The 21,392-nt window shown below is 55.2% G+C and overlaps 4 protein-coding genes across 4 annotated transcripts; 1 reads left to right on the top strand and 3 right to left on the bottom strand.

Moving 5' to 3' along the window:
* Positions 1 to 7,183: 7,183 nt before the first annotated feature.
* On the top strand, positions 7,184 to 9,310 carry MRS44_007623 (uncharacterized protein; the record flags this gene model as incomplete). Its single annotated transcript, XM_065620601.1, has 6 exons — positions 7,184 to 7,229; positions 7,491 to 7,704; positions 7,847 to 8,104; positions 8,154 to 8,337; positions 8,558 to 8,931; positions 8,980 to 9,310. 6 exons carry the CDS (start codon positions 7,184 to 7,186, stop codon positions 9,308 to 9,310), a joined length of 1,407 nt encoding a protein of 468 aa, XP_065476673.1.
* A 3,852-nt stretch (positions 9,311 to 13,162) lies between these two features.
* MRS44_007622 (uncharacterized protein) lies at positions 13,163 to 13,543 on the bottom strand (the record flags this gene model as incomplete). Its single annotated transcript, XM_065620600.1, has 1 exon — positions 13,163 to 13,543. The coding sequence occupies one exon, from the start codon at positions 13,541 to 13,543 to the stop codon at positions 13,163 to 13,165; it is 381 nt and encodes a 126-aa protein (XP_065476672.1).
* Positions 13,544 to 14,101: 558 nt separating this feature from the next.
* MRS44_007621 (uncharacterized protein) lies at positions 14,102 to 14,359 on the bottom strand (the record flags this gene model as incomplete). Its single annotated transcript, XM_065620599.1, has 1 exon — positions 14,102 to 14,359. The coding sequence occupies one exon, from the start codon at positions 14,357 to 14,359 to the stop codon at positions 14,102 to 14,104; it is 258 nt and encodes an 85-aa protein (XP_065476671.1).
* Positions 14,360 to 15,055: 696 nt separating this feature from the next.
* Positions 15,056 to 21,169, bottom strand: MRS44_007620 (uncharacterized protein; the record flags this gene model as incomplete). The annotated part of the gene is made up of 9 exons (XM_065620598.1): positions 15,056 to 15,286; positions 15,339 to 15,803; positions 15,861 to 16,154; positions 16,204 to 16,386; positions 16,445 to 16,611; positions 17,331 to 17,437; positions 17,483 to 17,491; positions 17,542 to 18,067; positions 18,121 to 21,169. The coding sequence occupies 9 exons, from the start codon at positions 21,167 to 21,169 to the stop codon at positions 15,056 to 15,058; spliced, it is 5,031 nt and encodes a 1,676-aa protein (XP_065476670.1).
* Between the last annotated feature and the right edge of the window lie 223 nt (positions 21,170 to 21,392).

Here is a 21,392-nt window from a genome sequence, read left to right as displayed (position 1 = left end):
GATGTGGGATGGTGACCTCTCGTGTAAGAAGGCATGATCCATCATCTCGCAGCATGATTGACCCCTCTGCCTCTGGTGTGGTGGTGTCGGCCATCTATCTCGTTCGCCTTTCCCGTCCTGCTGCAGTACCACTCCACCATCAAGACGTCACGTCGCTCATGATGGCACGGACACGACTCGGAGAATTCTGCCAGCGCAAGAATCTTGTGCTTGTGCAATGAGCCATACACCTACGGTACATCCATCGCATCGCGTCTCTACCCGAGGATCCCCGGCAGCCATGATACGACTTGAATACCCGGCCCTTACCTTGCAGTTTCTTCAAGGCCAACAAAGTGAGAGATCAGAATATGCTCTGGCTCTGCCCCATCAGCCTCCCCAGCTGGATGCTTCTAGCCCTTCTAGGGTGCTTCTGTGTTTCCCCACTGCCCAACGGTCAGCCTCGGCTGCCGCTAGCTGGGTAGCTCACTGCCGACCTGAAGAGTTGCTTCGTCCATCGTCAACTCCAAATTGGGCCAATCTGGGGCATCGCTGACACTTGGATTCACCTACGACCCACCACAGCGAGCAAAAAGATGCTCGTTTCCCGTTGCCTGCAAATTCAAAATCGCAAGCTTGTTTTTCTTTTTATTCCTTCTTGCTCTCTTTATTTTTCTTTTCGTTCTCCGGTCTGCACCCACAGTAATCCGACAACCCACCTGTCCATGGATCCATGACCATTGGGCGGGCCAACCCATATGTCAGTCATGTGTGCCCTCATCAAGAGCCCGGGTCATACGTTTTTTTACCCTTCCGCGATGTCCACCCGGCGTCTTCCCCGGCGGGCGAAGGTTCTGCGGCGGAGAGCCCCGCTCACGATCCGGTGCCCACGCAGTATAGCCGCCGACGTGGGAGCGATGCCTGCCCATCATCGTCCGGCTCCGGGTTTTGACTCCCTGACATGCTACGATATGGGACTGTCCTGGACTGGAGCAGGTAGAGAAGAAGCTTCAGCCATCCCATCCCCGCCGAGGAAAACCGAGGAGAGAACCCGGGCTGCCCCAGAGAAACAGACGGGGGTCGACCGGCCACTTGGCAACCTAGGCATCAGAATTAGATGCCGGCCGGGCTTGGAACGCCGTCGTGGCCGCACGACTTTGATCCGACCTCAGGCCAATACGAGAAATACTCGGCTGGATGTCATGATGCATCTGGCCGAAACGACTGATCTGTGTCTTGTTGCCGCCAGAGCGCGCACATACTGTAGGTACGGTGCAGCAGACAGGTAGGTATTGCCGCGTCTGTACGGAGCAGCGGGCGGGCGCTTTAAGACGTGCTGATGTGAGGTGCCGTCTCGGTGCTGTATGCGTGTCTGTCTGTGATGGTGACGGATCTGTGCATCCATTATGCCGTGTCGTCGGTGGCTTGGTTTGTCTTAATGGCGGTTGCTCTCCTGCTATTCTCGTTGAGCCATGCCTCCTCCCGAGCTCGACTGCCGCCCGGACGGATGTGTCATATCCATCTTACCGATGCGTCGACTTTTGGGCATCATGTTTGAGCCTCTCCATCTCTCGCTTGTACCTCGGCATTCTGTGACGGCTGTCAAGCAACAAACACGCCATTGACGTTGCTTCTTGGGCGGTCCCCTGGACGACATCTGCTCTACCCAGGCACAGTACAGGAGCCAGGCCAGGGATGTTGGCCTCGGGAATAATAGCAGGGTCTGTATGCCCATTGTCCGTACTGCGCAAAAAGGAAAATGCCGTAATCCGCGCATGACTGGCACCTCTTGACATCGGGGAAAAAAAATTAAGCACGATGGCCTTTGTTGCAGGGCGGGTCCCCCATTGTCCGTCCTCACCATTACCTCAATAGGCATGTAGGTAGTATTCACGAGATGGATGTATGGATCCCGGGCCCATAACGGTCAAGAAGAATGGATGTCTCTGGAGATGCTGCGTGTCAGAAGCATTCCACACGAATCCCGTTGCCCTGCTGCTTGTACACTGCAAGTATGGATGTATGTATGCAGCACCTACATCGAGATTGCTTTTACGCAACCGTCCATCGCCCTCGCGTCTGCTGTACAGTCTTGTCATGGCGCCGGCCTAGTCTAGTTGGCTTTCAAGGTTCCAACGGCCGGGATCTAAAGGCCAAGACACGCGGAGAGTTGCTCTTGGTTCAAGAGAGACTCGACATGCCAGCGAACGAGCAGCCACCTGTTGGTCATTGGGCGGCGGCTGGTTCATGAGGAAAAAGCTACGAATCGGCCTCAAGACTGTAGTGACACGGCTGCGCCCACCCTCCCCCATGTCGACAAGTGCGCCAGAAACGCCCAATGTCGTCAGGGGCCCCGATCTCGAACGCTCCGGCCCTGTAGGGACCTTCCCAGGAGCCTAAGCGTTTTTTCTCTTCCCTTTGGGATGGCGGACACGATCATGAGATCCCCACGATGCGGCGTCGCGCACGGTTGGAGGTCCAACCCAGCTCTTGGCCACTGGCGTTGGGAGCTCGCCCACCACCAGCTTTCTCCCGTCGCCGCTGGGTGCAGTCCAGAGGGTAATGCCATGGATCCATGGATGCCAGAGAGCTAGGGGCAAGCCACCGGCGTCTGGTTATTGAACTGCGACTTTGGGGCTGGTGGTGGTGGTGGGCCAGGAAAGATCTCAGGGCGTGGGCAGCGCTAGAAGCCTAGAACGCCCTTGACTGCAACAAGGGGCTTGCGAGGTGGTCTGATGTCGATCGCATCGTGCAACTTACTCGCGGAAAGGGCTTTTTTTTCTCACTCTAGCCAAGGGAAAGAAAAAAACCTTTTTCTGCTTGGGCCCTTGACGATGGCAATGTAAGAGAGGAAGAAGGAAAAAGTCACTAATGTAGCCATCCAGCCTCCGCCCCCCGACAACGCCCGGTTCGTTGCTTACAGCCCGTGGTTACACCGGAACCATGGCAAGTACAGTAGAAGCAGGCGACCTGTAGTAATTCATGGAGCTCTTTTTGGTGATATGCGGACTTGTATAGTGTCTGGGGGTGGACGGTTGGAAATCAATCCAAGCCATCAGCTCTCGCCGGTGGTGGTGACACAGCCAACTCATCAGACATTCATGGAACCCTACATGCCTTGTGCTGCCAGGCAATCAGTCAATCAGCCGTCTCATCACTTGCTCAATGACGACCGTGACGCTCCGATACTCGCTGGCCTCACATGTCGCCCTCTGTTGATGGGGTTGCAGTCATGGAAGGGGGCTTTTGGTTTCCCTCGCAGCCCTCCAACCATGGTTCGCCTCGGCTCTGAGACAAAGACACATACTAGACACACACATCTTCAATGATCGAGGTCTTGAACTCCCATTGAGCCTGTTTGCCTTGCCTGCCTGTTATTACTGGATACCCCATATTCACAACTCGCTTATGCAACTCTAGCCACAGTTAGATTCATTGCTTCCCCCCCTCCACCTCCTGATACAGTCCAGTCGCTCGCTGCGCTGCTGCGGCAGCATCGGATGCGATGCATGCTGTCCAGCTGGGGTTGCTCCCTTTATTTCTCATACATGTCGGTCATCAATCAAGCTACACTACCCCCAGTCTGCGAGATCCAGGTACATCGTGGTGACCTCGATCCGCATGCCCCCAAGGTAGGTATCTGGTATCGCCAGATGGATCCAACCTTGCCCTGGGAAAAGACGCCGCTGCGGTCCCGGTACTGGGTGTGCTGCGCCGCCTCAAGTCCGTCCTGCGGCAGCTAGCAATGGGATCGAATGGATGAGAGGTCACTGGCACCATCAAAAGAAACCAGATCGAACGGTTTAACTGGGGAATGGTCCCGCGGGCAGAAGGCAGTTCTGGCAGAGCGTTGCATCGCCGAACCTGCTGTTTCCCTTTCAGGCCCGGCCGGTGACACTTGGGGGTGAGGGCTTGTCTCATTTTTTCTTCTTTTTGGTGGTCCTTTTTGCTTCCCAGTCTGACACTGCAAAAAGGGCTCCAGCTACCATGTGGATAGTTTAAACGGTGGCTGGTGGACCATCACTCGAAATCCCCACGATGGAAGCTAATCCGACCAAGGCTTGGCCGTTGCCAGCCGCCAGAATCCCAGGGCAGGGCGAGCAGCAAGCAAGAAAGGCCCACCCCCAAGCACTGCCTGTTTAGAAGGGGGTTCCCTATCCTATCCACCGGGATCACACGTGGTGGGCCAAGGATGCAGGCCCGCGGACGAACTGCATCTTGAATCCCACCAACTGGCAACACCCGATCTCCCGTCGAAGGCGTGCATCGCGTGCCGCGTGCGAATGGCCTTGCGTGACCTCCCGAAGAGGGCAGGAAGAAAACGCCTAACTAATACCGCTCCTCGCCCTCCGCCATCCCGGCCTCCGTTGACGGAGTGTGGGGCCTCCGGGCCCCGAGTCCGGGTGGAGGACGGGATGCAAGAATTCTTTGGGAAAATGACAAGACGATTCAATTCTCATGTGTAAGAGGGAAAAGAAAAGGCACTGCAAGGGAAATGCGACAGAATTTGGAAGGATTGCGATGCCTGTTTTTCGCCCTCGGAGAACTTACTTTGCCGGGTCACAAAGCACTAGTCTATGTGCTGTGATAATGATCGACTCCAACATGAATTGTGTCTTCTGCCCCTTCATATCCCATACCATCCTGGTCCTGGGAAATCTGGATCTACCAACTATTGGCTTCGGGCTAGACTAAGACACCGGCTACGGAGCATGATGGCTGACCCCTTTTGTTAGCTCAAGAGGTTCTAGAATAAGGCGGGTGAAATAGAGTCAAGCTTAGGCATTGAGCAATAATAGATGTGATGCTGGTCAATTGAAGTTGTAAACATCCGAGCATAACGCCTAATGTAGATAGACATAGCTGAGACAGGATAAATGTACTAGATACACCGGACCAAAACACCCATCCCAGTGAATTCAATTGCCATTTCCCCAAATTACCCAATTGGTTTACCTCGACTCCGCAATGCACCTCATTAAACAGCCCAGAGGTATCCGTACCAACGGGATACTTGCTCACTCACCTTGAACCTTGAACACGGCGGTGTTTCTCTGTCCGCCAGTGACTGGTACCTCGGTACGTAGTACTTTGGTAGCAAGGTAAGCTGTCAACAGGGAAGCGACCCCCCCCGGATGGCTCCTTCCACGCGCCGTTTTGTTTTCCAGCGGAAAAGCGGGACCCCGTCCCGCCGGGGCTTCCTTGTCTTCCAACCGCTCTAGTTTCATCCATCAACAAGCTCCAAATTGTGCATCCCAGACATCGGCTCCGCGCCGTCTGATGATCCAACTAGCAAGTGGAATACGGATAGCCGCAAGCTCTCGACCTACTGCAGAGTGTCTATGACACCTACCACCTTGCGGCGATGCTACCCTTGGCCGTCCGAGTCGTGAGATTCACACGCGAACCCCCTTCGCCTTGTTTCTGATGCTCCCCGAACTACGGATACCACGACCCCCTTCGAGGGATCCATCTCGATTGCTTGGCACATCTAGATGACCATGTGGTAAATCCCGTCGGTTTCAATTTCCTGTCCTCGCCACGCGAGAGACAGACGCCTCCTTGCGCTCGACCTCATCCCTGCTTTTAAACCGTCACTACTCCGTCACGAACGCTCATCTCTCCGTTCCAGATTCTCGATGCAACTCGACGGCACCAACAAAACCCTCTTGCCAACAAGCTTTCGCCATAACCAGGCACACAATTGTCCAGTTGGTCGCCGGCTCGGTGGCTCTGCGCCGCATCCGAAATCGGCTCGCCTCAGTTCAGCGCCCGCGCCAAAGCAAGCGATCAGCGCCAGCATCGGGATGCGATACAGCAGTTGCCGGCTCGAATACCAAATATGTCTCTTTGGTGAATTATCCCCGACCGATCTCATGCAAAGCGCTTGCCATTTCTCCTCGGCGGCTCCAATGCCTGATCCTAGAAACCGGCCAGGGGTCCCCCGGCCATCGTCTGCCCCCCTTTCGATCTTCTTCGCAAATCGACCGTGTTGATGGGTCATGTCGACGGTTGGCAACGGCCCTCCATCCCTACCGTCCCAAACACTGCGGCGACATCTCCGCAATGCCCTAAACTAGAATACTCACAGGCTGCATCTCAACCATGGCCAAGACCGGGGATCACTGACCGCCCGTTGGCAATCGGGCAATGGTGGATTTGCATCCCTACGCGATTTTCACGAATGCTCTGATATTCGACAGTCTAGGTGATTGGGTGTTTCGGGTTGACTGCAGCACACACAAGCGCGGGATCCCGAGGCAACGCAACCTGCAACAGACAGATCTGAACTCATCGTCAAGTGTGTGATGGTTTCCGCAGATGGACTAACCAAAGACGGGCAATTCAACGCCAATCACATCGCAGCCAACCTCGACGAAACAATGGCAAATGTGACGGGCGTTTGCAAGACTCCTCAATTTAATTAATAACCAGCTACGGAGTAAATGCCGCCAGCATAATTGACGCCGCGAGATCTGATAAAAGCACACGTCGCATGGTGCTGCACATCCCTACTATTTCCGCAATCGAACAGCGGCCCTAATGTATCAAACCGTCCCCTGCAGCTTGTCGATTTTCAACGGCCGCGATTCTGCAGCAGGCCCGAAAAAAGAAAGCAAGCAGACAGACAGACATGACCCTGCCAGACTCTTTACAGCCGCTGCCGGTCCTCATCGAAGGCCGGGTTGTGGAGACGGCTGGCTGTTTGTCGTTGTTTTTCGCGTCAGAGGACCACCAACCATCCATCCATGGATGGTGCTGCAACGCTGCAGTGCAGTGCGCGCTGCAAGCGCATCAAACTCAGCTCTTGTTAGGGCGGCGAATCATTCGGCAGTTCTGCGCACTGCGCAGGTGCGTACAGTGGCACATTCCAGGTCCTTTTAACGCCCAGCCCGAGGCGCCGTTTCTTATTAATCGCCGGAGCCTCTACGTAAGAGCATCCTGTCAGAGGCTTGCTTAGTCCTTGACGAGGCCTCCACGGGAACCCTGTTTAAGCATCAGATGCCTGACTTGCACCATGGCCGAATGCGGCAAGTGACCATCTAGCCACCTTTCAACTGCCGCTGTCTGTCTGACTACCCCATGTGGAGGCCCGGGTCTCAGTGGTTTCTTCCGACTCGATGAGCAAGCCTTGGGGTTCTCGTTTAGTCATGTGTCGTGGACGCTATGAGAGGTGGTTGCATCCATGCCCCGTCATCAGATGATGAGAGCTTCCACTGTCTACTCCGCCGCTGAGCCTGCCAGAGCTCGTGAGCAGCCGGCGGGCAGGCAAGACAGACAGACAGACAGTTGGATGGGGATCCCGGTCCACGATCGCATAACGAATGCAGCCGAGATTTGGGTGGGAGTAAGCTCTCGCCGAGCGTGGCCCCCAAAGTCATCCATCCAGCCAACGCCAGCCGATCGGATCACGATACAATGACGTGGCCGTGCTTCCACAAGCAGCCCGGCCACACCCCCAGATCGATACCTGATTCCTGGGTCGACCTGTATCCCTACACCACATGCAGTCAGGTCCTGGCCTCGAAACACTACCGAGGCGCTCGCCCAGATGCAGATGCATCTGCCTATGATGCTGACGAATCCCACGGCGACGCCAAGTCCCATCCGACCAGTTGACAAGGGAGGGTTGCGTCCGAGGCGATCGGTGAGAAGCCGCGAGGACGTCTCTGTGGCTCCTTCGCACGCCAATCTGCTCGGTGAAGGTCTTCAACAACCTGAGCAGTCAGTTATACCAGACACTCATGTGAGCTGTCGCCAATTATCCGACGCAGATGTCTCTTTCTGTCCGGTCATGTACGGTACAGCCCGTTGGGCTTGAACGACACAGACGCAAACACGCGTTCATCACACATTCAGGCTGAAGGTTAGAGGCGAAGCACCAGGTCGCACCCCCAATCGACTCCCCCATTGACCAATTCAGGAGGAGCAAGGACAAGGGTTCCGCTGCAAAGACTAAGACGAAATGGCGGGAACCCTGGGATCTGGCTGCGGTGGGGCGGATTCGACAGGACGATCGTCTGATCCCAGGGCGCCGTGCGCTAGCGAGATCCTGCCCGTCCCGCGAACACACCACACCGCTTCCAGCTCTTGGACACACGCCCCCCTTATGCGAGCACCTCCTGTACGCATTGATACTTTGTCCGGAGCGCGCTGGAGTAGCCTGCAAGTAGCGCCGGTTGTCCTGCTGCTGCTGTAGGCGTCTCAAGAGCGCTAGCTCGCCTGGACATGCTTGATGCTCCATGCTCCATCCAGGACAACAGGAGCATCAACCTACCTCGGCTTCATCTGCTGGCTCATGTCAAGCCAAGCAAGGTCTCAGAAAGATCCAGGAGCCGTCACTACGATCCGGCAAACGTGCGATCTCGGGCCTGCAGATGAATTGATCGCGGTGTCGTGGTTAGTTAGCTCACCTCACCACCGGCTGTGCCCTTGGGCTATCGAGCTTCCTGTCTTGGTTAACTGACTCTCGCTCCATGGCACACCCCTCTGTGCACAGCCGTCAGCATCATGAGCATCATCATCAAGTTCTCGAGGCTGGCGAGCGCTACTTTACGCTGGGCCTGTCTCCCGATAGTTCCAACGCGCACAAGCTATTGGCTACAAGCGCCCTGCAACGATAACCTCAGATGCCAACGGAATTCTCTTTCAGAAACGGACCATCGCACAGCGCCTCTCTCTTTGGATACGCGCGATATTCTATGGTTTCTTCGGCCCTAGCATCTCCATGCTTCCATCATCTATCTGCCTACTCGAATGGGGAATTGTCGGTCAAGGATGTGAGATGCAAGCGCAAGCCACACCACGCCGGTCAACGATTCAGCAATTTGGCTCCAGCATCCGCTCCTTGGCGTCGCCGAGTGGCCTGATGTTGCGGAATGCCATTGTCGGGCATCTGCACGGCCTTATTCAACTCCTCACATGCCCGAACGAGTCATTTACTTGGGGTAGGTAACATGGCATGGCAGGCATGGTATCCGTATGGCATAGCACCTATAGCACGGGGTTCCCCCACCGTTTGTCAGCCTCGTTATGGAACAGAGGAGGCTGCGACGAGGCTGGCAACTGTAGCATTCCTTGTCGCCACGACGACATCGCATCGTCCAGTGGTGCACCGCAGGGTGACCCCCCGGTCGACGTGATCTCGGGTCTTCGCTTCACATCATGCCCTCAGGGGAAGGAGAATAAGAAACGGCACGCGACAGCCACCTCTTCCTCTGGAGGTTTGAGTTTGACGATGCCCTCAACGGCGCCGGGGAGACGAGTTCCAACCGGGTTCTGGGCGGAAAGAAGCTCTGCTCGGGCAGTCGCCCTCTTGGCGGATAGCTAACTAGCGTCGAGGTGATGGCAGCCATGGGAGATCCAGGGGGGTGCTGGCTGTCAACTTGGCAGGGCCCTCAAGCAGTCAAGCTTGAGCTCGAGCGTCTGGTCAGTGTCCGCGCACGGAAATCAACCCACACCAGGGTGGTTGCCGTCTCGCTAGCCGATCCAACTTGACTAGCGGGTGACCGTGTTCGTGGATTCTTTTGCGGCGCGAGATGAGAAATTTCGCATTCTCTCCCCAGTACCGGCCCGTCGTCTCAGCCTTACCAACCCTAGCACCGACCACAGTTTGGGCGGGCTGGGGCTTGACGAATGGTGTAGCTGCAAGTCAGCTCGGCTGGCCGAGGCTTGCTTGCTTCTTGCTGCGGCGGCCCCTGGAGGCAGCACACGACCAATCGCGTCTTGCAAGCTGGCGTGATGCATCATACGATGTCGTCGCCGGCTGTTGTTCCCCTTGACGGTGTGCCGTCCAGTCATCGAGATGCCGAACGGGTCGCGACCGATCTCTGCTGCGCACGACTGGGGTTTATTGAGATGCGGGCAAACATGACACGGGCGATGAGGAATTACGGCAGATGACGGGCGTGTGTGTGATGAGATGGCCTCAGTCAGGGTGAGGATCCTCCACAGATTGGGCCAAGCAAGCAAGGCTGCGCTGCGTGTGCCTCTGTCTGTTCACACAATTCGGCACTGGAGAGTCCCAATTCCCCGTCTGGTCATCGCATCTCAATCTCATCGTATCGTATCTCATCTCGCCAGTATCGTGGTGGGGGTGCCACCCCGGCGGCTGGCGCCCCGCTAGAACGAACGGCGGCCCCTGATTCAAAGCCTTTGCTGTCGTTCATCTCGGTCTCGGTCTTTTTGTCTTTTACAGTTTGGCTTCTCCGGTGTCGAGGAGACGGGACGCTCTACGGCATTGTGTTGGCAAGGGTGGAAGAAGCTATGGCCTGGTGCCTCGATCTACGGATGCTACGTGGCTCTGGTGTGTGAGAGGGCACACGCAGGTCATCGTGGAAACATTGGTCTCGTGGAGAGGCAAAAAAGAGAGAGACGGTCCGGGATATGCAGATGCATGCATAAGCCTGTCACGCACATCATTCCAACGAGCATTGACTGCTGCTTTGGTTGGCTAGTTATGCAATGCCATCAAGAAAAAGTGACGGCCACGAGTCAAGTTCGATATGAGAGCCCCACGAGTGGAGGTTGCCGACGAAAGCTTCCAGAAGGCCACGAGGGAGGCGGTCAATTTGGATGAGACAGAAGAGATGCAAGGCCTGGCAGAGTTTGACTGGCCTCGTGCCTGTTTTCTTTTTACGTCCCCTGCCTTGTTTCTCCTGTTGGTGACCGGAGCACGACGCATTCCGAAACCGAAGAGACTGTTGCGAAGACGAAGGACCTTGGCGGTGCCCTCGGATATTCGACAATGCCGTGTGTGGTTCCGCTGTCAAAGAATTTTTTTCGTTTCTGGTTTCGTTTCAAGTCGGCTCATACGCATCCTCTTTGAGGTATTCTTTTCTTTTTCCACGTACGTTTCGACCTGGAATCGTTCCACGGGTACTGCCTTAGCGGGTGGAGTTGACCGCGATGTCAAGAGGTTGCTTTTTCTCCGCCATGTGAAATTCTCTGGGTGAGCGGCCCCCTTGGTTTCGTTTCTTTTTCCTCCGCTTTTCCTGCAGATGTTTGCTTTTTGGCTCTCGTTTTGCAGTTCATCATGATATGATGTTCGGCTACGGGATGGTCAATCACCCGGGAAAGCCATGACCCTTGACTTGATTATTCCCTCCCCAAGTCCGTCCACCTCTCGGCTCCGCGCCCCCGGCGTCATCGGTGGGGAATAAGGAACGGAGCCATCTCCTGGAGGGCGTCGATTAATTTTGGCTTAATCGCTCAAGGAGGGATGAGAGGCAGGGAAGGATCCTTTGTTTCGTCGAATACGGAGGAACGCATCGCATCGAGGGTCTCTGCTCTGCATGCCAGGCAAGGAAAGGCAAGGCAGGGTGGTGTATCGGGGGCGTCTTCGGGCTTTTCGGGGTGGAGATCCAAAGCAAACAATGGAGGATGCAGATGGCGGAAAAAGTGAACTATCGAAATGTGCCGGGTTGTGGACATGGAAATGGCATCATGTCGATGAATGGATGGAACTTGGTTGGTGACTTTTTTTTTAGTCATGCTAGAGGAGAGGGCGTGCGTGTTTGCATCCATCCCAGGAGCTTGGGTCAGGCTCCAAATCTGCAAGGACAGGACACCGACTCTTGGAGTTTGCTCCGTCGTCTTGTCGTCGATGCAAAGTGTTCAACTCGTTACGAGTCACCTTCAGTCCATCAAGACGCTATCGACAAGCCGGCCTCTGATTCGGGGATCGGCCATGGGGTCAGATCAGGTCAGATCAGGAGGACCCTTTTTCTTGTTTGTGTCGATCACCCGGGTCTGGACCTCTGCCCTTTGGTTGGCTCAGCCTGGCTCAGCTTAGACCTCAGCCGCTATCCAAAGAGGCCCTATCCTCGTCGCCCATGCTCTCCAAGGACTAGGTGCAATTCCATTGCTCACCGCCAGCTATGGGCGTGCGTCTCTCTATAAGACGATGAGACAGTGGCTAGGTTGACGATCCAGGGTCTTCTGGTTCGGGTTGAGAGCTGACGGTTCCTGCTTAAGCGGGAGAGATTAAGGCAAGCCACCAAGATAAAAGTGCATTCTCTAGAAGCCATTTCGGGGCCGACGACAAGAGATTGAGGTTAGAGCCGAGACGGACGCTTCTCAAAGGGGAGCAAGGCTTTACTGCTTCGGTCATCGGACCGAGACAAGCGTCGACCCAAGATGCACTCTATCTACGGAACGTATACGACCAGCGACGGCGCGGAAGGGCTGAGTGAGAAGACTGCAGGTTGGCTGCATCGATGTGGAAATCGGAAATCTACAGCGCATCGAACAATTCTTGGCTGGCTGGCTGGTTGTCGACTACTGCGGATGACACGGCTGGGGAGAGGCCAACGTCTGAGACATTTGTCGACGGATCGCGGTTGGCGGTTTACGAGTCTTCAGCTGTGATTCAGCCGCCGTCGAAATGGTTCACCCCCGTGTCAAGCTGACACTGACTACTGCGCAGTAGTAGGATGGGGGGAGCTAGCTACTGTAGGTAGCTTTGGCTGACAATCCGCCGCCCGCTTACCTGCGCTCGCCGCCTCTTGGAATCGGTATGTACAGGGCAGAGATGGATGCTGCTACTGTTTGTCTCTGATGCTGCTGGATCTTCTGCTGTCTCAGCCTGCGCCTTGCATGATGGGTCTCGATGTCAGAGAAAGAAAGACGAAGGTCAACAGCGAAAGCAACAAAACTCCAGCGCATGAAAGACTAGGGGGCGTGTGCACGTACACGCCTGGCATCAGATCATGCCTTTCTTTCACTCACCCACTAACTAAACAAGGGCGTGCGCGATCGGGATGATGGGGAAAGAAGCAGGGAAGAGCTGAGATATGTGGTTATGCAAGATCTCGACGAGGATCCACGGCGAATGAGGCAATCGATGGCCTTGATTCTAGGCGCATGTTGGTCGCAATATGCGACTCTTGAGTGGGTTTGATTATTGTTGTTGGTTGGCTCATGCAGTGAGCATGAGTGAAGATCCGGGTCCGTCTCTATCTTTGCTTCTCTCTTTGGCGACATGATATCATATGATATGACGATGTTGGTTGATATTCGGTCGAGAGGGCTTGGCAGGCATACAGTCACGAGTACGGTCTGTTTGTCGTCGGTGCATGGCTGTTGGTTGGTTGGCTGATGCCATCGCCAACTACTGCCAACTTTTGGGTGCAGGGTAGTTGGGACAAGGCTACAAGTTCGTCTGTTGGCTGGCCTTTTGTTGTTATTTCGTCGTCTTGCATCGCGTACCGGGGCCCTTGTCTTCAAGTTTATCTGGTTCTCGGTACCGAAGTCGTCGGGAACCCTGGAGAGTGAGGAGAATGACACGGGTTGATATGCACCCCAGGTATGTACTGTTGTTCTGTTGGCAGCTCACTACCAGATGCCAGATGTGGAAACCATCATTGTCCCAGCCCTGTTGGTCCTGCAACAACGGATGGGAGGGGAAGACGACGACAAGGAAGACATTGTGTCGGAGGGGAAGGCTGTTGACCATGCCCATGGAGGTACTCATCAACAGCGTGCTGACCAATGAGGGCGTCTTGCCAACAAATGTGTAAGTGACCAAAGGAGACTGGAGTTCCCTGTTCATGTTGACCACCATGGTTGGACCGAGGTGTGCTGTGAATACAACTTACACCAAGCCAACGTAGTATCCCGAAGAGAACAAACACATGCCGACGAGTGCATGTGAAGGTACTGTGAGGACAATGGATTCGGCCATGCAGCCACAACTGCTCTCAAAGACTGTGAGAGCCGCTCAAGGATACAGCCTCCAGGATGAAATGCCCCCCCAGTAGTGATAAAGGAAGGCCAAGCCTATGAGTGGTTCAAGACAAACCCGACCCCCAACCGACAACTTGGACCTGAGGTGTCACATCCCAGTTGAATCCTCATGACACTAAGACATATACCCAGTAGGTAGAGTAACAAGAAGACCTAGCATGGCTGAGAGAATAATCGGCATGGACCAGAAAGACACAAGTGTAACTTGAGTAACTTGGCGTCAATGTTGAGACTTGAACTACAACTCTTATAAGGGTAGTTAACCTAGGTACTTGATATGGCAACATGTGCACAATAACTCGGCATCACAAGTAGCCACAGGAATATTCAAGTCAAGTTCATGTTATTTCATTCATTATACTATACAAGTCCAACTCTATCGCTGCGACTCCTCCCTCTTCTCAACACCCTCCCGCCCAATAGAGCTCATATCCATACCCTCACCCTGCGTAGCCGGCTCCCGCAGACCACCCCGTGCAGCGGCGTCGGTGCCGACCCTGGCGTGCTCCCCGCCCGCGCCGACGTTGACGGTCCGGGCATCGGCGGATTGCCAGTCCGAGGCCGTGGGGGGCTGCTCGGGGAGGGGGAGGTTGGCCTGGGTGTTGGCGATCTTTTGGTCCTTGGATTGAGACATGGTGACGTTTTCTGGTAGAGTTTTGTTAGAACTTGCGTCTTTTTGGTAGAATTGAAGGGTAAAACTTGCTGTGGCTGTGGAAAGTTGGTTGAGTTGCAAAGTATGTAATTGTAGTTGTGGTTGTTGTGGCTTGAGGTTGAGGTTGAAGTTGAAGTTGAAGTTGATGCTATCTGACAACAACTCAACCACGTTCAACAGCCCTTTTAATATTAAAACTAGAAGCTCCCCTGACGAAACCGCAATCGTGATCCTCAACATCATCGCTGACGTCAGTGACGTCACCGGAAACTCAACTCGCACCTAAAGCTCCAGCCCTTCTCCACCGTTACAACATCATTACCTCCTCTTCCCACGAGCGATTGGAAGATTCTGACGACTTCTGGGCTACGCAAGTCGAGGATCGACACATGGCAGGAGTCAAATCGGACACGACCAAGAAAAGACAAGGTACTATGATGAATATACCCACCACAGTCCTAGTCCAAACCAGGGGGGAGCAGTGCAGTAGCTACAGCAAGGTTTCGTTTCCTCTATCATGTCTCAAAAGCCAATGCCAATGCCAATCCATCGCCCAAAACGCCCCGTGCTCGCAACGAAAATGTCCGACAATATCAACATCCAACCCGCTTTGACGTTTGTTGCGCGGCTCTACCTATCCCCACTTCCTCAACCCATGCCTTTCAGCGTTTTAACCCCCTAGCCTACTCGTCGATCCGTCTCGGCCGACGTAGCCTTTTCTCCTGCATCTGGGTTGAGGTAGTCGGCGTCTTCGGCGGCCTCGTACTCTCCAATCAGGTCTGCAACTACTTGTCGTGCCTCGTCGAACTCGTTGAGGTTTTCGGCAAAGGGAGCTGTCTTCTTGTACCCTTCCATGAAGGCGTTGCGCTTCCGCATACCATCGTACTGTCTCAGAATCCTCTTGAAGAGCTAATGGTGTTGTTAGAACGGTGCAACATCACGTAGCAAGACTCAGACTTACAGTTGCAATACTTGTGTGGTTGGCCAGCATCAGGCCGCTCACACGATGGCTCATGGGAATATAAGGACTCCGCTTTGTCAAAGCCACCTGGATACTCGCAGGACCCCAAGGGATGAATGTAGCGAGACGTCGCTCCCGGATACGTAGCAGACTCTTGTGGACATCAGTAGGGTCAACCTCGCCTTGGATCACGTTCAGGATCGAGATGTAGCAACTCTTCTTTCCGGGAACTGTTGACACCATGCGGTTCTTGGGCTGGAGCAGGCGTCGCATCACGTCTAGCACCGTCGTCTTGCGCACCGTCTTGGCTTGCTCGACCTGGTCACCGGTGAAGGGCGTGTATGCTGTCATGAGGAAGTGGCATCTGGGAGTTGGGATGAGAGAGGCGAGGATGCTGACGAGATCGTTGTGCATGTAGCCGGGGTATCGTAGAGTCGTTGTGCTGGCCGACATGACAGTGGCAACCTGTGGGACAGTCAGTACCCCTTATCTCATGGTTCATGTGGTCTGGGCTGGCCTTACCAGCTGGTTCGTCTGCTGGAAAGATGGCTCCTGAACGTGCAGCCTGTCAGCGGCAATGTGCGACAGGGCACCATTGTCAAGCACGACAACCGAGTCGGCGTGCTGCGTCAACCGTCTCATGGAGAGAACACTGTTGTAGGGATGGACAACGACATCGCCGGCGTTGGTCGTGTCAGGAAAGACCGAGTAGGTCTGGATAATCTTCTTGGGGAAGCGGTCGTTGAGTTTCTCAAGGAGGAACGAGCCGAGACCGGAGCCAGTTCCACCAGCAATGGAGTGAAGCATCATGAAGCCCTACAATAGTCAGCAAGTGGTCTATCCACGGCAACTCGATAGCGCTCACCTCAAGGGAGTCACTGCCATCAGCTTCCCGATCAATCATCTCCATAATGTCTTCATATACCGCCTCGCCGCTCTGGTAACCGTCACCCCAGTTGTTGGCTGCACCCATGCCATCCTTTCCCACGTAAAAGTTCTCGGGGTTGTAGATGTTCCTGTAAGGCCCCGTCTGGATTCCGTTGAGGACCTGCCCAAGCGTCTTAGCATATGATATCGCTCGTCGTATCTCGTTTCATCGCACGTACCCTCGGTTCCAGATCAATCAGGATGGCTCGGGGGATGTATCGCGTGTCGTCGCTCTGGTAGTAAAATACATCCTTGCGGTCGCCGCCCTCGGTCGCAAAGTCTTCGAGGTTTCCGTCTTGGCTGATGCCGTGTTCCTGACAGAGTTGCTGCCAGAACTGGCTTCCGACTATGGCGGCAAAAAGAGTTAGCGAGTGATCATGTCGTCAGAGTGCGCAGCGTCGGGGGCATTATCGTGTGTGGTGCGGTGAACGAACGGGCTGGTGGGGGAGAGGGACTGACTGCTGTTGCCGCACTGCCCGGCCTGGATTGTGATGATTTCCCTGGAGTAGACTGTCAGCTGCTGCCTCTCGGCTTGAATTAGCGGTTGCTTTACCTGGGCATCTTGTCTTGTCAGGGAGTGATCAAGGTTGATGTTTTAAGTGGAATCTTTTCTGCGACAGCTCAGCCTTGCTTGTTTGGTACAGTAGCTCATGCTCTTTCTTACGCGACGCGTGCCGCACCTTCCCAACCCAAGCTCTGCTGATCCCCGCCCCCGCGTTTCACAAACAATTCAACACCAAACATCACTATAGGCGATAGACATCTAACATCACTATCACATTACATTTAATAGACAAGGTATTGTTACAAATGAAATTGGATTTGCACATGTAGTACATGTAGTTCCCCCTACAACTACTAATTGATACACCCACTCACTTGGCAGATGCCTTGTTTCCGCTGTCCCATCTTACACAACAACCCTTCCTATATCAGTCTCTGCTAAGACGAGATGGCATACCATCACTCGGTACTTGATAAAACAAAACAACAGGGGTCTCTGTTACTGTGGCCCCTCCAATGCTTGCTTGGTTGCTTATGAAACGCAACTTTTGTATTTCATACAAGTCAAAGTCAATCTTTCTTTGCCTGCTGGGAAAATAACATCTCCCATCAAATGTCTCGCCTTGGCCTCCTCTCCGCTGAAGATGGAAGACAAGAACCTCGAATCCCTTCGCAACGCCCGCAATGCATGCTGCTCCAAAAAAGAACCTTACCTTTCTATGCTGGCACCCGTATTGTGCTTCTAGTATACTCCTGTTTTCCTCCGCATTACTTTTTCTTGTTCAACTCCTTGTGCTTTTCCATGGCAGCCGCCAACTCTTTGGCCAAGTCTGCCGTCTTGACCTGGATCATCCAAGTCTCGAGCCCATCTCCCTTCTCGTTGGATGTCGTGATCTTGACATACTTCTTGTCTGCCTTGTACGACATGTCTGGCAGGATAGCTCGGTTCAGTGCAATGTGTCCTCGTGGCTCCGCCCGCAGGAGCAGTCGCACCACGCTTGTCTCCTTGTGCTTCAGCAGCCGCAGAGCTCCCACGCCCTGCGTTGACCACGGGCTCTGAGACTTGGACTTCTTCTCCTCCGACTTCTCACCGGCCGGCACAAACTTCAACACCTTGGCTCGTACATCGTGCAACACGTCCTCATCCTTCTCAAGACCCTCCGTCAGGTTCACCTGCTCTTGCTTTTCGCCCTCGTCGCCGGCCGCCGCCGCTCCTTCAGCCTGGGTGGATGGTTCCGGGGTCCCGCCAGCTGGTGTTGTGGCCAGGCTAGAGCCTCCCCCAAGACTGAACGGTGTGTCTACACCCGTCGCTTTAGTGGGAGGATTTTCCGACGTGGAAAAGGAGACTTACTGGTCCCGGTGGTAGATCCACCAGCTGGCGGTTGGAGGTTGCCAAAGGCCGGAGCAGCTTGGTTGGAACCAAAGGTTGGCGTCGAGCTCTGTGCCGGGGAGGCACCCGAGAAGCTGAACGCCGGCGCTCCAGTAGATCCTGATGCGCTTCCAAAAGAAGGAGCATTGTTGTTGCTGCTCTGGTTGGCGCCAAACGTCGGTGCCGCTGTGCTGCCACTTGCACTTCCAAACTGGAATGGGCTGGAGCCACTCGGCGCGGCTGAAGTGCTTCCAAAGTTGAACATGCCTCCAGATGTCGAGGTCGGGGCGGAACCAGAGTTGCCTCCATTGTTACCCGAAGCAAAAGGGTTGTTGAAGGAAGATCCCGAGTTTCCAGACTGGAAAGAAAAGCCTCCGGATCCCGAATTGCTCGTTGAGCTGGCAGCGCCGAAGCTTGTGTTGGCGCCGTTGGTGGTGCCCGAAGCACCGCCAAAGATGGGAGCAGCAGGCGTAGCCGAAGCATTGCCAAAGCTGAACATGGGAGCGGCTGACGCTCCAGTGCTGCCGCCATTGAAGGCCTTCTTAGCTGGCGACGGTGCGTCCTGCTTCATGGGACTACCACCAAACATAGGCGCTCCAGACGAAGCCGGCGACTTGGGTGTGCCGAAGAGAGGCTTCGCAGGCTCCGAAGTGCCATTGGGCTTGGCGCCAAAGCTGAAGATAGGGGCTGCAGCAGGCTTGTCAGCAGCAGGAGCATCAGTCTTGGGCGCGGTCGATGCGTCACTACTGGCGCTGGGGGCACCGAATAGGGGCTTCGCAGCAGGTGTAGTTGATGCATTTCCAAACAGGTTGGTGGCATTTGCTGTCGGCTTGACGCCAAACAAAGACGATGCCGGGGTGGTTGACTCGCCACCAAAGAGCGAAGTCTTGGGAGCCGTAGAGGACTTGTCACCCTCGGCAGGCTTGGCACCGAAAAGCGTCGACGACTGCATCACAGGCCCACTGGATTCCGCGGGCTTGCTCACAGAACCAAACAAGTTAGTTGTGGAAGGAGTGCTGGGCTTGTCGTCGAGCTTCGCTCCGAACAAGCTGGAGGCAGGCTTGGTAGGCTCAGCCTCCTTGGGCGTCTCAGTAGCTGGCTTGGGGGCGAAGAGAGACGATCCAAAGCTCGGCTGAGTAGTCGGGGCCTTGACCTCGAACAAGGGCTTCTTGGGAGCCTGATCATTCTCCTTGTCAGATTCACCCCCCGTCTTGTCAGCTTGTTCAGAGACTGGTGTTGACTCCTTTTCAGCAGGCTTGTCCTGCTTGGGGGCACCAAAGATGTTGGAAGCGGTAGTGGTCTTAGGAGCGAACAGGGAGCTGGTCGGCGCCGATGTAGTCTTGCCGAAGAGAGAGCCAGCCTGGCCGGTAGTGGATGGAGCAAACTTGATAGGGGTGGTGGTGGGATTCCAGGTCTGGTCAGCGGGCTTAGCAGCAGGCTGCTCAGGAGCTTCAGTTTCAACCTTGTCCTCCACGCGCACAGGCTGACCGTCACTGCCTTTTGTGACTCGATCGAACAGGCTTCGTCCAGGAGTGCTCTCCCGAGTTCCAGGCGCACTGGTATCGGCCACAGCACCACTGGTAGGAGCCTGCGGGGCGAAAAGACCAGTGCCGACCTGTGAAGCAGTTTCAGTGCCACTGGCAGCAGCACTGGGCTCGTCACTCTGTCCTGTTGCCTGGCTGTCCTCCTCAGCATCTGAGTCGGCCTCGCTCTCGGCATCGGCGTCGACACCACTGTTCTTGGCCGAGCTTGCATCAGAAAGATAGCCAAAAATGTTGCCACCAGCCGCGGCATTGCTTGGCTTGAGATTCTGCTGGAACACACTGCGAGCAAGTGCAGATCCGCCGCTGGTGGGCTTGTTGAAAGCGAATGGGTTAGGCTTGGTGCTGCCGGCCTCATCGGCGGGCTTAGTGGAGGCCTTCAGAGGGGAACCGACGGGCGTAGATGACTTGTTTGCGATCTTCTCAAACAACGACTTGGCCATGGAGGCCTGACCCTTTTGCATCTTGGAAGGCTGGCTCTCGGCCTCATCGCTCACTGAAACCCTGCGCTTGTTCTTGCCAAGAACGGACGCAGGAGTAGGTACCTCAACGGGTGCCTCCACAGGTGTCTCCTCCTGCTCGGGAGCACGTCGTTTGTTGGTGGTCGAGATGCCGTTCGAGACAGCGTCCTTGGAAAGATCGTCGTCGGCCTTGCGCTTCTTCGAGGCCGTGGGCTTGGTAGGAGTGGGCTCAGCATCCTCCTCCTCAGGCTCAGGGAGACCATGCTCTCGACGCCACCTCTTGAGAACATCCTTGGATGGCTTGACGTTCTGGAACTCGTACAGACCGTACCGTAGCAGAATGATACTCCGGCTCTTTTCAAACTCCTTTGCAAAGTTGATGACGTTCAACTTCCAATCCTTCTTGGAAAAGATCTCGTTCGCCGCATATTTGAGCCGTCGAAGGTCGAGGATGCAGAAGAATTGCCGTCGCTGCTCGTCATCAAAGTCTGGAGGGCAGAGGTGGGAGAGGAACTGGTCAGCGTAGATGGATCCCTTCGAGTTCCAATCCTTGGGGATCTTCTTGGTGAGTGCCTCACCAGAGAGCTCCGGATCCGGATCCTCGATGCGCATGGTGAACAGGTCCTTGGACGTGGCCTTTGACGCCATGCCCCGCGGCGTAACCTGTGCGGTCGACTCTCGGAACGTCCGACTCGGCTCGGGAGTAGCGCCAGGGGCAAACACCTTCTTCATGGTGCTCTGAGGTAGACTGGGGGAGAAGGGCGCCACCGGGGGTGTGTCGGCGACGGCAGAGACCCGGAAGATGTTGCGGGCGGTGGCAATCGAGCTCTTGCTCAGACTGCTGGATGGAACCTCATCGCGAGTCGTCAACAGCCTCCGCGACGATTGGGGAGTACCACTGAGACGGCTGGTCTTGTATGGGGTCGAGACGTAGGCGCGCTTTGCGAAAGGCAGAGCAGGACGCGGACGAGGTGTGCTCCTGCCGGCATCAGCGGCGTCGCCGTCGCCGGGGAGTGAAAAGGTGACCATCTCGCGCGACTGTAGATGGGGGAGATATTAAGCGGGGGAGTGTGTTGGCAGGGTGGTGATGAAAGAAATATCGAACTCGACGTCGCGCGTTTTGAGCTCGATGGGCGTGAGGTGGCTCGCAGACGAAAGGGGCGGGCCCAGAGGGAACGGGCGGAAGCGAGTATTCGATCTGGAACAATGGACAAGGAGCTTACACAAGCTGTCCTTGAAGTTTGGCGATGCG

This window comes from Fusarium solani (genome assembly GCF_023522795.1).
Source record: "Fusarium solani strain SB1 chromosome Unknown bctg00000004, whole genome shotgun sequence".
Lineage (NCBI taxonomy): Eukaryota > Fungi > Ascomycota > Sordariomycetes > Hypocreales > Nectriaceae > Fusarium > Fusarium solani.
This window is presented reverse-complemented; position numbering and strand designations above follow the sequence as displayed.